Source organism: Dermochelys coriacea, chromosome 10 (genome assembly GCF_009764565.3).
Source record: "Dermochelys coriacea isolate rDerCor1 chromosome 10, rDerCor1.pri.v4, whole genome shotgun sequence".
In the NCBI taxonomy this organism is placed as follows: domain Eukaryota; kingdom Metazoa; phylum Chordata; order Testudines; family Dermochelyidae; genus Dermochelys; species Dermochelys coriacea.
This window is the reverse complement of record NC_050077.1, coordinates 58,442,378-58,457,476: the sequence shown is the minus strand read 5'-3', so window position 1 is coordinate 58,457,476 and position 15,099 is coordinate 58,442,378. Positions and strand designations below refer to the sequence as shown.

The following is a 15,099-nucleotide window of genomic DNA, read 5'->3' as shown; positions in this document are numbered from 1 at the left end:
TTTTTCAACTATTGATAGTGTCATGCCATCCTTCATTTAACAAAACCTTCTTCGCATTTTGTTATATCTTGGTCACATAGTTGTTGGGGAACAGTCCTTGCTTCCCTCGTAATCTGCCTGTCCACCAGCCTGAGGGATCTGTGACAAAAAGAGCAGAATGAGCAATGAGATTTTAGAAATCCTTATTTCATGTTCAGTCCCCCTCCTTTTTAGCCTTCTTTGATTTATGTCAGTTTTGTGCAGACTGGCAAAACTCTTCTACATGTTTCTACAATATTAGATTTTGGGCTAATGCAAAGGGCTATGAGAGCCTAGACTGGCTAACCTTCTGGACACACTACAAGGCCTTATCCGTTCACTGGGGGGATTGGCGTTGGAACTGCATCATTAGTTGCTTTTCCGCTGATGTGCTTTAGCCGTTGTCATGGTCTTAGCCTCTGGTTGCATGTATAGGATGGAGCACTTGAATTTGGACTCCACAGTGGGGAATAACTGAGCAATCTAGGGTGGGCACGATATAGGTGTGATGGCTCCTCCTTATCCCGCCTATCCTAAAAGCAGACCACCTACTGCTTCAAGAAATGCAGGAGTCATTCTCCAGGAAAATGTCCAGGGAGTTAGCTGTAAAACCCCACATTAACAATGACAGTGTGCCCTGGGGAGCGTGGAGTAACTTGTTCACAAAGGACACTTTAAACCAATAAACAAAAAACCACCAACCTCTTTACTTACCTTCTTTGATTATATCAATTACGTCATTGGCATTAAAGCTAAGTTCATCTGTGTCCTGAGCATCGTATGCATACAGTGCCCGGCACTGTGGTACCTGAGGCTTGGGTTTTGGCTGTGGTTTAGGTCTCCCTCCAGCTGGTGGGGGCCGGTTTGTTGTCTGCCTGCGAACACTGGGGTCGCGGGGGGGAGGGGGGGGGAGGACAAGAGTAATTAACAGGGCAAATGCTCCAAGACCGTAACTATGAATATACACTCAGCCAACCCCACTGCATTTTGCTCCATTATATCACCAGGTCAGACAATGGAAAGCACTCTGGATTTGAAGGCCAAGCCTGCTCACTTAGATTCCCTTGTAAATATCACAGTAGTTATAGAAGAAAGACTTGTTAGATCATAGGAGCATCCCTGTGCATGGAGCAGGATATAGTCCTTTCTCCCCCCACTACATCTCCCAGAGGGGCTGTAGTGCACATTACATTATCATCTTCTGTGACAAACGGAAGACAAAGAGGTAGGAGGTTCCAGTTCTCCAAATACCTATCTCCAGAGTAGCCACATCATGTAATTCTGTCCTGCTTTACCTACATTAGTAAGCTTTGCCTTGAGCCAGAGATTGCCCACTTCAGCTCTTCTAGCACTTGTAATAAAAGAGCACTTCAGAGAGGGCTCACCATTTGCCTTTCCCTGCCCCCAAACACACAAAATACATTTAAAGCTTAAGCTGCAGGGCAGGGCGCTCTTTGTCAGATTCTGCCTCTGATATAAAACTCCTTCCTTTCTCACAAGCTCACTGTTGTTCCAATGCTATGTTAGGCAGGACAGTGATACTGCACCTGCACTTGCATCATCTCCTTGGGGGTGTCTATAGATTTGATCTGTGCTCAAATGTGAAGCAGTGGGTGATGTGGTATGACGTTACTGGGGTGGCTACAATCCCTCCAAGAATCCAAGGCTAAGTGCAGGGGGAGGAGGAGAAATGACAGGAAAGAAAAGGAGCAGGCAGGCAATGGTGGAAGAGAGCAGATATATTGTGTGGAGTCTGAGCCCCACAAAAAGCCCCTGCAGTGCACTAATGCAAAGAGTGCACTGATATGTGCCGTGGCTGAGTTGTGCCAGGGCAGTGTCATGCCAGACTTATATTGTGCAGCTATGGTTTGCTTGTGAAGAGCTGCATTTCTTAAGTGATCTATCAGTAGGGATGTGGCCCTAAAATATGCTTGTAAGTGGTTGCAATTTTAAACTTTGTAATGTGCTTTATGGGAAGAAAGGTCTGTGGGCACATTAAAATCTTGAAGCATTAACAATGGCCAGAAAGAGCTTTTCCTAATGTGGCTGTCTGCTAAGGGGTATCTGCTATTGCTCTAGAATGTTTGTATTTGCTCTGAACAGATGATGACAGGCCCACCGACAGCAATTCCGGGCCCCAGGACAGACAGTCACTGGGCCCCCTACAATGGGACGGCTGAGGTTTACGACACTACTTTTTAGCCTAGTGATAACACATTAGAACCCACTATATGTAAGTGTCTGGCATTGCTCCATGTAGTTAACTTTTTTCCCCAGTTACAGCACCAATATTAAACAAATTGTGAGCCTAAATATGAGCTATAGAATTTATTTTGAATTATGTATTTAAATTAAATACATACATTATGGAATGATATTGGAGGGAGTCCAGCAGAGGGCAATGAAAATGATTAGGGGGCTGGGGCACCTGACTTATGAGGTGAGGCTAAGGGAACTGGACTTATTTAGTCTGCAGAAGAGAAGAGTGAGGGGAAATCTGATAGCAGCCTTTACGGTCTTTGTATCTTTGGACAGAGACCAATCTTATTGATAGCGATATACTGAACTGCCTGAAAAGATCATAACCAAAGATGTCTTCCTGAATATTGCTAGATATTTTTTTAAGATACAAATGTGGGAAGTGACAATGGCATTCACTGAAGTTGGGTTGAGAGGGCGGGAGCGGGGGGGTGTTGTGCTGTGCCGTGCCTGCACTGCTGGTGCCCAGCGAGCTGCTGCCGGCTGTGCTGCTGGGCGCACTCGTCCACATGCCCGCCCAGCTGCCTTCACCACCGCCAGTACCCTCCCACACATATCTAGGAGCCCTGTGGCCCACCCGGGTGATTTAAAAGGGCCTGGGGCTCCTGGCCACTGCTACTGCAGCAGCGGCTGGGCCCTTTTAAATCACCCAGGTCCCTGGGGAATTGCCCCTTTTGCCACCCCTGCGCCTGGCAGGCCTGGATGATGCCGTAAGAAGCATCTGGAGCAAATTCATAACAATCATTCACTCTCTTGAGTTCACAGCTGCAAGTTCCGAGGAGGCTTACCTGAGCTATGAGATTTTGTTTGCAGGCGGTGTTGGATCATATTAAAGAAGTTCTGTATTAAAATCACAAATGAGTTTGACTCCCCATAGTTTAAATTCCAGGGTATTCCTAATTAAAAAGTCTCTTGGTTTTTGGTACTGTTTCTCTCCCCCTACGTGTGAAACTTGCAAGCTGCTAATTGTGTTAGTACATTCTAAGAGTCTGTTCTCAAAGCAATTCTTTGTAACAACAACTACTCACACAGAGAGAGACTTAAAGCAATACTCTGTAACAACAGAAACAGCACCCAGAGACTCCCTGCCCTTTTGTTGTATTCATCTCGCTTTGTTAACAGTTGTGATTAAAATAGCGATAGAGGATGTATGTGGATGGATGCTTGGTGTGGATAATAACTGAATGATCAGGGAGGTGGCAGCCTAAGAATCCAGTGTCCATCGACTGAAGAAGATGTTAAGTGGAAGGACCCCAGTCCTAACCAGAGGACCCCCGGAGGGCAGACTGGAATTCACCCAACAGCCTCAAGAATGGGAGAACCAAAGAACAAGATAACATCTGGCAGCACGGAGCCGTCAGGAATGTGCCATCTGCTGATTGATTCAGCAACAGCATGATGAAGCAATTCCTATATACTGGCATAGGAAGAAATTCCTATGGGGAACTTTGGGGTTTAATTCTGCAAACCAACTTCCAGGAGCATCATATGAGCATCTGACAAGGCCCTGCTCCCTCCTCATGTCCAGGCCACCTGGCCAGTGGCTTGGCATGAGCAACTCTAAGGCTGGTAACTATGATAACAACCTTGCAGAACCTGTGTGTGTGTGTGTATGAATGAATGTGTGAATAAATATGAAATTGAATGGAATGTTATAGCTATAACTAACTGCTTACTATGATTCTTTCTGTATTCACAATAAATGTGGCATTTTGCCTTTTCCCCTTTAATAAGATCCTGCTGGTTTTTATTTTATTGGTATAACAGCAGGAGTTAGGAGGCCAGTAAGCGAGTTCTGTAGAATAAATGGATGTATACCTTAAATTGCCAGCAACAGCCCCTAAAAATTTAAGATGTGATAAAACTGTTAAGGAACAGTGGAATTTCAAAAAAATTTATTGAATATGACAATGTTCAGGAAGAGATCCCTGTAGCCTGACTCCTCTCTTTGTGGGCCTTTCCCTTGTACTTATTACTGTGAGATGAAGAGTTAAAATACCACTAGCAGTTGTTGTAGCTGTGTTGGTCCCAAAATATTAGAGAAACAAGGTGGGAAAGGTAATAATATCTTTTATTGGACCAAATGCTATTTGTGAGAAAAACAAGCTTTCAAGCTTAAACAGGGCTACTTCAGGTCTGTGAGGTTTTTTCCTTTGATTTTATATTTATTATCTCTCTGGTCAGCCAGTGAGAGGAGAGAATTCACAAGCTGCTCTCCCATGGATGAACGGTTGCAATTGCTATTAACATTAATGAGGAGACACAATAAGTATACTGAGAACTGATTTTGTTAGTCAAGGATAAAAATGAAAAAGCACTTAGGTGCTTTTATTTCTGTGGTGTTTTTTCATATTACATTGAACACCTGTACAGAATAAAGGTCTTCTGGGAGCTAACACTTAAATAAAACTGCACCAGAAGGACTTTCATTTTCCCCCTGAACCTTTGCTTTTACTTTTGAGACCAGGCAGGAAACTAGGCACATTAACATTGGAAATGAATGATAGTTCTGTAGTTAGCCTGTGTGTAATGTATATAAATGTGTTCCTCGGTGGATGAACTGTACGGTATGTGGCCCAATAATCAAAACAGAGGGAAGCAATGAGCTCTGGATTCCAAAAGTCAAATGGGCAGGGGGAACTGATAAAAGCACCAGCAGGGGATTGTTAGCTGCACCCATTGGGAAAGAAAGCTGCAGAAGTTTCAGAAGAACTCTCCTTTGTGGCAAAGCCAAGAGTCTATTACAAAGAGTCCATGGCAGGTAACAAAGAGCTTTTTCCATATTGCTATTGAGCTGTGCAGGCATTGCATCAACCCTGAATGGGTTTGTGAGAGGCCGTAAGATTCTGCAAGCCCTACACCAACCTCACAAAAATCCCAAATGCCCCAGAATAGATGGCAACCCCACTTGCAGGAGAGTGATAGCTATGTGGGTAGCTGGTACTCAGGTGTTACCTCTAGCTGTTCAGGCAACCACAGGTGTAGGGCTGTGCTAATGAGAGAGAATGAGGAGGCAGATACTTCTGATTGGTAAAAGAGAGAATAGGAATTCAGAGACTTGATGGCAAGAGAGAACCACCTGGATTCAAATGCCTGTGAGAGGTTTTCTTTCCATAGCTGTAAATGCCAAGTGAAGTACTATCTGCTTTAGCCCTTCAGAAGATTACCCTTATAATAGCCAGAATGAGAGTTTGTGTTTATTCGGTGTATAGCAGGAGATCCGACTAGCCTACTGCAATTGAAGAATTAAACTTCAACATGGCAATTTGTATCCAATTCCCTGAAATCACACAATGAGAACAAGCCTCAACATGTGCCCCAGAAAAATAAGCAGGAAAACACTGGATGATATTAAGGCCTTAGTGCTTTGGAAGCCTTTCCATAGAGTGACTGTTTCTGTTACAGGCAGCATGTTTTCTAAGCCAGCTGTGCTTTGCATTGCTGAGTTTGAAAGCTTTGGCCCCAAACTCAGGCAAATCTCCCTATTTAGCCCTGGATGCCTAAATACACCTTTGTGCCTGCATTTCCCAGGGAGGTCATGCAATTTCCAAGCAATGCAAGAAGTTTGAGGTAGGTCCCATTTCTACAAGGAGACAGCCCTGCTGGAAGGAATGATTGGGAAGACAACACTTCAAAGAAAGCCTCTGGGATTCCCCCCGCCTTACCTCCCTCTCATAGGTTTTCCTGTGGGAGGAGGCAAGCAGCCCAATTCATGTTTCCAAATACATGTAGGACACCAGACATTTCTGATGTAATTCTGATTAGACATTTGGACAGTGCATTTGACTTAATGAGTAGCTCTGAAAGATAAGTTGTAGGGACTGGAAGATTTTCCTTCACTTTGCAAGAGAAGCAAATCTGAGCTCTTTTCATTTTTATAAAAATAACAGTAAACAAAGCCACTGAAAAAAGCATACTGAATGATTGATTGAGCCAATACTCCAATTTTCATTAAAACAGTTTTTACATCAAAAACAAGCTGTAAAAATATTAACTGGCACCACAGAGCTAACCATATCATTCTAAGGGTGCCACAGTGTGTGAAAGCCTGGTCTGGTAACCAGTAGATGGGGCTGCTTGTCATCATATAAGACTTATTCTTCTCTAGCATGGGGAACACACAGAGTCTGGATGGATTTTTTCTAGTGACTTGCAACAAAGATTACAACTAGATTGCACATTGACTGGTCCTGATCAGGGATTAAATTGTCATACATTGGCAAGAATTCAACTCCATTGTTTGATCAGGGCCTAATTGTGTGTTGCAACTCCAGGAGGTGCAGCCCAAGGACTAATCAGCAGTCCCTTGCTGTACCTGTACTGGGGGAATTACCCTCCACCCCGGCATACCATTGGAACACTCATGAACAGCATTACAGAATGTGTATGGGGGAAAGTTGCAGAGCAGTATTCTTTGCTATGAGGTTAGATTATAAAATGTGATCTGGAAAGGTATACTGCTCAGTAAGTTATTGTAATATGGATAGGAGGTAGTTATGTTGTACTTGGGGGTAGGTGGTGTAAAATTTGCTCTCTTGCTGATTGCTTGCTCAGAATATAGTACTTTTTATAAAGCTTGTAACTAATCAAGTCTTCCCAGGTTGCCTCAATGCACTGGGAATCCCTTCTCTCCCTGGGGCCTTTGCTTTCTATAGACCACTGCATATTTCCTCTGGTTTTAAGGCCATCCAAACCCTTCTTAAGGTTAAAAAGGTTAAATCAAATTACTGGTTACTCAACTTAAGCTATCATCATCTGCTGCAATTTCCTCAGGTGACACTTGAGACCGCTCTCCACCAACTGGGCAAAATACTAGACTCCAAACTTTTCTAAATCTTACAGAAATAATATAGCACAAACTAGTTTTATATAGCAAACTTACTATCATATTTACACGCTTGTTTGTGTTAGAGCACCCAAAATGTCTAGAAATCAAACAGTCTATCATTTGGACTTTTGTTTTATTTCCATACCGTAAAACATTACCAGACCTTTGTGTCTGTGGATGTGCTCCTGTCCTCCCTTTATAACTACCAGATGATTATTGCAGTGCTGTTTACTCTCTCATTCTGCCCTGTTTCAGCTTGCCAAAATCACGACCACCCCATTCCCAAAGAATCAAATAATTCAGTCATGCCATGCTCTTGCAAAGACCTCCATTGGCTTCCTACTTCTGGAAAACTGTTTACACAAACCTCCAGAGCTCACTCTGGTGAAGCCTCTGCAATAATTACTGGAATTAATTACTGCACTAATTAATAATAGTAATAATTAATAATTACTGCAATAATTACTGGAACCCCTTCAAGGTCTGAGCACACTTTACCCTCACCAACAGTACACTGCTTCTTCCAGGCATTCTCCCCTCCTTCTTCATTTGAAGTTCCACATCAGCCGACCTTTCGCAAGAGACCAGCAATAAGAGATACATGGCTGCTCCCTACACACTCCGGATGCAATTACGGCAGTGTCTGCTTGTGGTTTTTCTACCCATGAGTCCATGCAGTTTTCAGAGCAAACTAGAAAAACATTTCATAAGTTGGAGATGGTGGGTTTTTAATAAAGGCTGTCCCCATCCTAATTGGGAAGGCAAGGGGATATTTCTGTGTTAGAAAAGTCAAATAATAAAAATAAAGCTTTGACATCAAATCTAAACATCCTGGTACTCTTGGGCAATACATATAAAGCAAATGGTCTTTTTCATTCCATGCCCCTGGCCTTAGGACTTCACTCCCTGGTGTGGCAAGAGTGAATTCTTCGTTCAGCTACCTCAAGACTAAACCTACAATATTACTTTTTTAATGCACGTAAAGCACCATGAAATGCTGAGGGCTAGCTTGGGATGTATCTGTTTACAAGTCAGCTTCACTGAGATGAAAGTGTCATTTACACAGTTTCCCCAGGAGTATTACTATAAGGCTCACTCTAGCTTTTCTGTTAAATGGACACCTTTAATATCGATATAATATGGTAGCAACTAGAGACCACAGTCAGATGATCAGGGCTCTGTTGTGCTAGGCAACAGACAGACACATCACAATGAGATGGATGGACACTATGCTATATTGCACATGCATTTCATATATCTTAACTATTAACCGAATTTCAAAGGTAAGTGTTTATTATTTAACTCACATTATCCCATTTGACTCAGTCTGTCCAGGATGAATACTACAGAGGAACAGATTTAACCAAGAATAAATTGACATGCAGTCATGAGGAGCCTTACACAAAGTAACAAAGGAAAATGTAAGGTGTTAGTGAACAAAGAATGCTGGTATTCTTACTATACAAGTTGGAGTTTACTTGAGGAGTTGACATGATGTCAAATTAAGGAGTAGTGTCTATCATTTGTTTCTTAGGTGTTGGTCATAAAACATCATGCAAATCAAAATAACTCTCTTAAGGCTGTAGGAGAGAATTTAATATTAAAGGGTTTTTTTTGGCAGGGGGCAGGGCTGATAAGAACCCATTATACAGAAAAGGTACACAGAAGGGAAAATGTGTTGAACATTAGTGGAGCAGGAAGATAGAATATATTATCTAATCTAATCTACAGGGACATATGAATACATATTAAATTTGTGTGTAGGTCCAGAAATCCCCCACTTGGCATTGCAGAACAACAATCTCCAGTGCAATGGGAATTGAGCTGAACTTCTCTTGGCACAGAAAGTCAATTGGCTCTATATACATTTACAGTTTTTGATGCATCATGTAATAAAATTACCTCTCTCATATATGGTGAGGATGAATTATTTTGTAAACTGCCTGGACAAAGAAAAGAGCTACACAAGGTACTGTGCTAAGTATTATCATAGGGCAAATAGAACAGCATTGAACAGACAAAGAGAGGTGGCTAGCCATCACCTAAAGACCATCTTCAACTGGAGGGACTAAAGCTGATCACCCGCACATCCTCTAAAAACTTCCCTGTACTGGGTGGTATGGCTGCTTGTCTATAAGGCTGAAGTGTACCAGATGAGTGACTGAGCTGCTCCACCACTACATGGGTCAAATGAGGGGTGTTTGACTGACTCTAAGGGTCTACACAGCAACTAGACACTCTTGATTGGCCCATGCCAGCCAACTCAGGCTTATGGGGCTCTGGCTGCAGGGCTGCTGTGTAGAGTTCCGGTCTCAGACTGCATCCTGAGCTCTGGGACCCTCCCACCCTGCCTGCCCTCTGAAGGCCACCTTGCAGTGGTGAGAGGAAGTGAGTTGCCCACCCATCCCCTGATGAGAGGTCCTGGAGAACAGGAGGGGTCAGGATAGAGGCTGGGCAAAAGTTCAACCCAATCGCTATTTTTCCCAAACCATCCTTAGTACAAACTATACATTTGGCAAAATGATTCCATGTCGTGCTGAGACCTTGGCTAACAAATTACAGCCCAGAACATAAGTGTTATGCCTGAGTTTTAAATGTCTATAAATAGAGAGTGGCAATGGAAAGGCTGAAGTAACCTTACACATAGCAGTGTGACTACACCAGGACAGCCAGGATGGGATGGGATGGAATAGGAAGATTGCTACTAAAGCAAGCCCTTCCAATTCTCTTAGTTTGAGAAATGCATACCCCTTTTAAGCAAAATACCTGGTGTGGCAGCATCTTTGTTTTTAATTTAACCTCCTGTTCTATCTTCAGGGGATGGTTGGGACCCAGCCAATAGGATCAGTGAGGGCTCAAACTCTGCAACACAACTGTGAAGCACCTGGCTAACCAGCTTCCAGCTGGCCACTTGCTGTGGTGGGCTGGGCTAAATGACCCACCTCACTTAAAAGGAAGACAAGACTCTATTGCAAGGGGTTGGGGGAGAGAGACTTTGTTTGGAGGAGGGAAGTCTGGGAAAAAGGGGTGGGGTGTTCACGGGGTAAAAGGGAATGAATTTTGATGACAATGGTCCCTATTTAAGTGTAATTCACCCCATTTACTCTTCCTATACTAATACAAACTTAAACTAACCCAGCACCCATTATTCCAAGGTACCTCAGAGTCAGTTAGAGACTTAAAGCTACATAAAATATTTGAAAAGCTGCTTTCAATGAGAAAGACTGAGCTCAAATTATATTAAAAGATACTAACAGACTTGCCTCATTGTTCCCTAACCAAAGTGATAGTCATTGAAGCAACAGACAGCTCCATTCCAAAAGAGCAGCTGTCTATTTGTCCTCTAGAAGATCCAAGGTACCCAACCTCTCCTGTTTGCCAGGTAGGAAGTGATCATGGGATTTCGGGAAAATTGTGGGCTAGAGCAGGGGTAGCCAACCTTAGCCTGAGAAGGAGCCAGAATTTACCAATGTACATTGCCAAAGAGCCACAGTAATACGTCAGCAGCTCTCCTGCCCAGCCCCACCGATCAGCACCTCCCCCTGCCCCTCTTTATCAGCTGTTTCATGGCATGCAGGAGGCTCTGGGGGGAGGGGGGGAAGGAGCAAGGGCACGGCAGGCTCGGGGAAGAGGGGGTAGAGTGGGGGCAGGGCCTGTGGCAGAGCCAGGGGTTGTTAAGTGAGCCCCCTGGCACACTGGAAAGCTGGCACCTGTAGCTCCAGCCCTGGAGTTAACTGCATATTAACTTCTGAAGAGCCACATATGGCTCCAGAGCCACAGGTTGCCACTCCGGGCTAGAGGATTCCGGTTGCTATCATCCTAAACATGCTGTGTTCCTTTATAATAGCCTCCAGTGGAAACCTGAGCAAGCATTTGGTTAGAGTACAGTATTGAGCATTGTAGATTTCTTGCAAGTGCTATAATTCACAGAAGACATATGCGAGAGTGTTTGTTACAGGTACTGTCGAGATAGGCTAAACCATACTAAGTAATTGCCAAAAAAATCACCAGTGTGTGAAGTGCAGCCTGCAGCCAGATGCATCCTGGGGTTGCCCCATATTTTTATATGGAGATTAGACCCAATGTAACAAAGTCTCATAATGCGATGCTCCATCTTGATCTGTGATAATCTCCAATATTGTAATTTCTGAGCCACACTTCTATTTATTAAAAAGAAAAGGATGCCTACAAAATATCCATTTTGTACAATTTGGGCTCCTGGAAAGTTGTCTGCATAGCTCTCCACTGAGCAAAATTTGCATCTCTGCTCTTCCTCACCCGTTCTAAGGGAACACCATGTCTCTCTCACACAGGACCAAAATCAGCATGGAGACTTAAGAATAACAGTATGTCAAAACACATCCTGGACAATGCCATTTTAAGCAGTGAAGTAACACCACAAACTAACAGTTCAGGAGGAACCCCACCCCCCCAGACATTAGCGGGCTGTTGAGGAATACTCAAAAATTTATTTTAATAGGCTGCAGCCGACAGAGGGGAACCTGTATCAACTGTCACCAAGCCCAATTATTAACACTTCCTGACAGCAGATTTGTTTTTTTTATTTACATGAATCATAACTGCTTTGGGTATTTGAATGTACTGTGGGTCATCTGGATCTCAGTCACACCACAACTATCTCACTAAAAGGAATTAGGGAGCTGCGTGCATGGAAATATGCAGAGTGACTATTCATGATCAGATTTGTTTTACAATAATCGAAGAGGCAAGAGCCTTTGAATCTGAAAATCAGCTGGCATTAAAATTCCCACTAAAGCAAAGCTCCACTAATGTGCAAAAAAGCAGAGTAGAAAAATCTCAGAGGAGAAACTGTTTAGTCACTGTAATGAAGACTAAGTATATTGTGTTTAAATATTTATTAAATTGTGATTTCAGTGCTTGGGAAAAGTGCTAAACTGTTATCCTGGAGACTGAAGACTTCTGTTTATCCATATAACAGTGACAATATGGACAGCAGTTGTGCAAGCTTTCCCCGCACTAGAGCAATGAGGGGAAAGCTACGGTTGAGTGGGTAGTTCAGTCTCCATTGCCGATTTAGCCCTTGGTCACTCTGAACTTCTTCTTTGCCAACTATGGTGGTGGTGGTGGTGGTCCTGGTGGTTTTGCTGATGGAACACCTGTCCATTGAGAAATGCATGGACACAACAGGCCATCTGGCAATGAGTTTGGACCAACAAGTTTATTGTGGTATAATCATTTGCAACTATTTAGAATAGCTTATTCATAATTGAAAACAAAACAAATCTCTACTACTGATTTCAGCTGATAAAACCTCAGCACCACTGTCAAGCAGGAGAATTTTTTCCCTACTGCATGTAGTTGTCATAGTAACAGATTATAGGAAGATATTACTTTTTTTAAACAAGTGATTCTGAGATATTTCTCTTACTGTTGACACCAAAAAATGTATTCTGGACAATCTTCCTGTTACTTCTCTTTGGTAATTGAGTAATTTCCATCTCAAGTGTGAGCAAAGATATTTGGTACCATCTCATCCATACAATGTACAGGTCACCAGTAATCTAATCTTTCCCAAAGTAACTGTAACAACCCTAATTGCATATTTGACTTGAATATGATGATTATGAAGTGAGCTGTAGCTCACGAAAGCTTATGCTCAAATAAATTTGTTAGTCTCTAAGGTGCCACAAGTACTCCTTTACTTTTTATCTAATACTGTATATCTAGCTGGGTCCCTCTCTAGAGGATTGTCTGATAATCAGTTTCAACGTAGGAGATAGGGGCAGGACATCGCAGAGTTGGATATAGCTTCCCCAATTCTCTGCCTTGTGCAGCTCTAGTCCCGGTGCTGGAATTGAGGCTAATCTAATCCACACCAGCTGCCAAAGGTCACTAAGGGACTGTGTGCCGGCTGAGAATTGCTTGCCAGCAGTGGTCCTCAAGCCATCCCTGCCCTTCCTGGTATGCTCCCTGTGAAGGGACTAGAAATGGCTGGATATGCCAATTGAGAGCACCGCCTGCTGGGGGAATTCTTAGCTCTCCAGATATCGCCAGTATTCAGGCTCCTTACATTGCACCTCCTGAGTGCAAAGGAGACAAATTGGGGTGGAATTAATATGCCCCTAATTTCACCAATAAAATCAGTTTCCTGCCATTGAATTATCCTGCCATTCTTCCTGCACCAAAAAAAAAAATCAAAAAAAAAATCAATCCCATATGGAGTGTATAATGAAAATAAGATAGTATTAAAGATAGTATTAAAGAGTGTCTCATGGTTGGAACAGAGGGTTGGGAGTAAGAATTCCGGGGTTCTGACAGTTGCTGGGAGACAGAGGCAGAGTGAGCTATGCTCACTGTTTACCCATCCATAAAATGAGTATGAAAATTCCTCTTGTACAGGGGAGTGGAGGCTTAATTAAAGTCTATAAAATGCTTTGAGTCTGTAGTAGGTACTGTGCAAGTATATGATCTTAGCACTGTGAATACTGGAACTGGTTCACATTGACTCCACGGTGAGTGGATTATGGACCTGAGCCCGCGATTATTCTGCATGCGGAAATCCTATGGAAGTCAATGGGACGCTTGAGCGCAGCTTAATGCCATGATTTGGCCACGTATGTAAACAATATAATTTCACCAGTGATGCATAATTTAAATCCAGGAACCTCTTTATAAAGGTCAGGCCCTTCTTTCTTTGAAAGAGTCTCCACATAAAAGCTTACCCAGCAGCCCCCTGGTCAGGCACCTTGAGGAAGTCCAGACTTTCTGGTTGGTGTGAAGTCTTGTCTGATCCCGCCGAGAGTTGCTGTGGTAAAGGTGGGCGCACCATAGTTGTATACAGGTTCTTCTGACTGGCTCGTTGGTTTGCTGGAGTGTGGGGATGTGGCACAAATTGTGGGCTTTTTATCACTCCATTTTGATGGTGACCTAGAAGTATAAAAAAGCATGAACCCATGCCGTACAACTGTGAGGATAACAGACTTTCAACAAGGCAGCCGCCTTTCTGTGGTGTTCAGCTTTGTCTGCAGTTCAACTGTCAATTATCATTTGGACTCAACTTTCAAGGAATTTGAAAACTCAGAGCAAAATTCAGCAGAGATCCTGAACTTTGCTCTGTACATAGGCCGGGGTTACTGAAAACTCATCCCTGACCCTTGTTTAAGGGTTCATGACCCTTGTTTAAGTTTCAGGTACGAGATAAAACTCTAAATGATCACTGGGAATTGCAAAGCTCTTGGTTTAGCAAAACCATACATTTTTGATCTTGGCTGCTCTTTAACCTTAGCCCTTGTGTTTTAAAACCATTGCATGGGGGTTTAGCCACCTGTCGCTTGCCAGTAAAGGCAATGGACTTCGAATGACTTCAATGGACTTTGGATCAGGCCCTCGATCTTTCTAAAGTTAAAGGAAGTCAGATGGGAAAAACCCTATAGAGCTCTCTGAACACTAGCTTTATTACACCTTACAAAGGTTTTTATTTAAAATAATGTTGATTTAAATGTTTGCCTGTTTCACAGAAGCACTAAATGATAGAAAAGGTGTATTCAGATGCTTTCTGGCTCTCTCGTAGTGGCTCCTATTTTAGATTTTGCATGTGATAGTATGGCCAATGAAAAACTTAATTTGGCAGAGTTTACTCATGATCAGGAGGGACTTTTGAAAATTATTTACTGCATGTGTGTGTGTAACTAATCAGTCACTCACATTTACCATCATCCACTGATGTTACACGGTACAGCTTGAGGCATGAAGTTAAAGGTAGTGCTTCATCTTATACACATTAGAGACTGTGCTGGCGGGCACAGTGCCCTGCAGCAAGTGTGCTGCCTTTACCTGTCCTTGAACCACGGTGCAGCACTTCCCACGCCGTTCCAGAAACCTTGCCTCTAAAACACACTTTAAAAAAAAAACACCTACCTCCTCTGAGCTCATTGCAGAAGAAGTTACTTGCCTGAAACTGAAGGTTCTTCGAGATGTGTGGTCCCTATTTGGATTCCAAACATGGGTGCATA

At 43.0% G+C, this 15,099-nt stretch overlaps 1 protein-coding gene and 1 long non-coding RNA gene across 3 annotated transcripts in view; one reads left to right on the top strand and one right to left on the bottom strand.

Annotated features, from left to right (window-relative positions):
• Position 1: 1 nt before the first annotated feature.
• The window catches only part of MYO1E (myosin IE), a 150,780-nt gene continuing 135,682 nt past the window's right edge, over positions 2-15,099 (bottom strand). For both annotated transcript variants that reach the window (XM_038419134.2, XM_043493499.1), the window contains exons 26-28: positions 13,810-14,014; positions 733-902; positions 2-138 (exon numbers count right to left, since the gene is read on the bottom strand). In XM_038419134.2, the coding sequence (XP_038275062.1) occupies positions 62-138; positions 733-902; positions 13,810-14,014 (452 nt within the window). In that variant the 3' untranslated portion in view covers positions 2-61. The remainder of the gene's footprint in view (positions 139-732; positions 903-13,809; positions 14,015-15,099) is intronic.
• On the top strand, positions 135-10,696 carry LOC122456027. Its single transcript, XR_006274635.1, has 3 exons — positions 135-447; positions 5,247-5,256; positions 10,686-10,696. It is a non-coding gene; the product is annotated as an uncharacterized LOC122456027 (long non-coding RNA).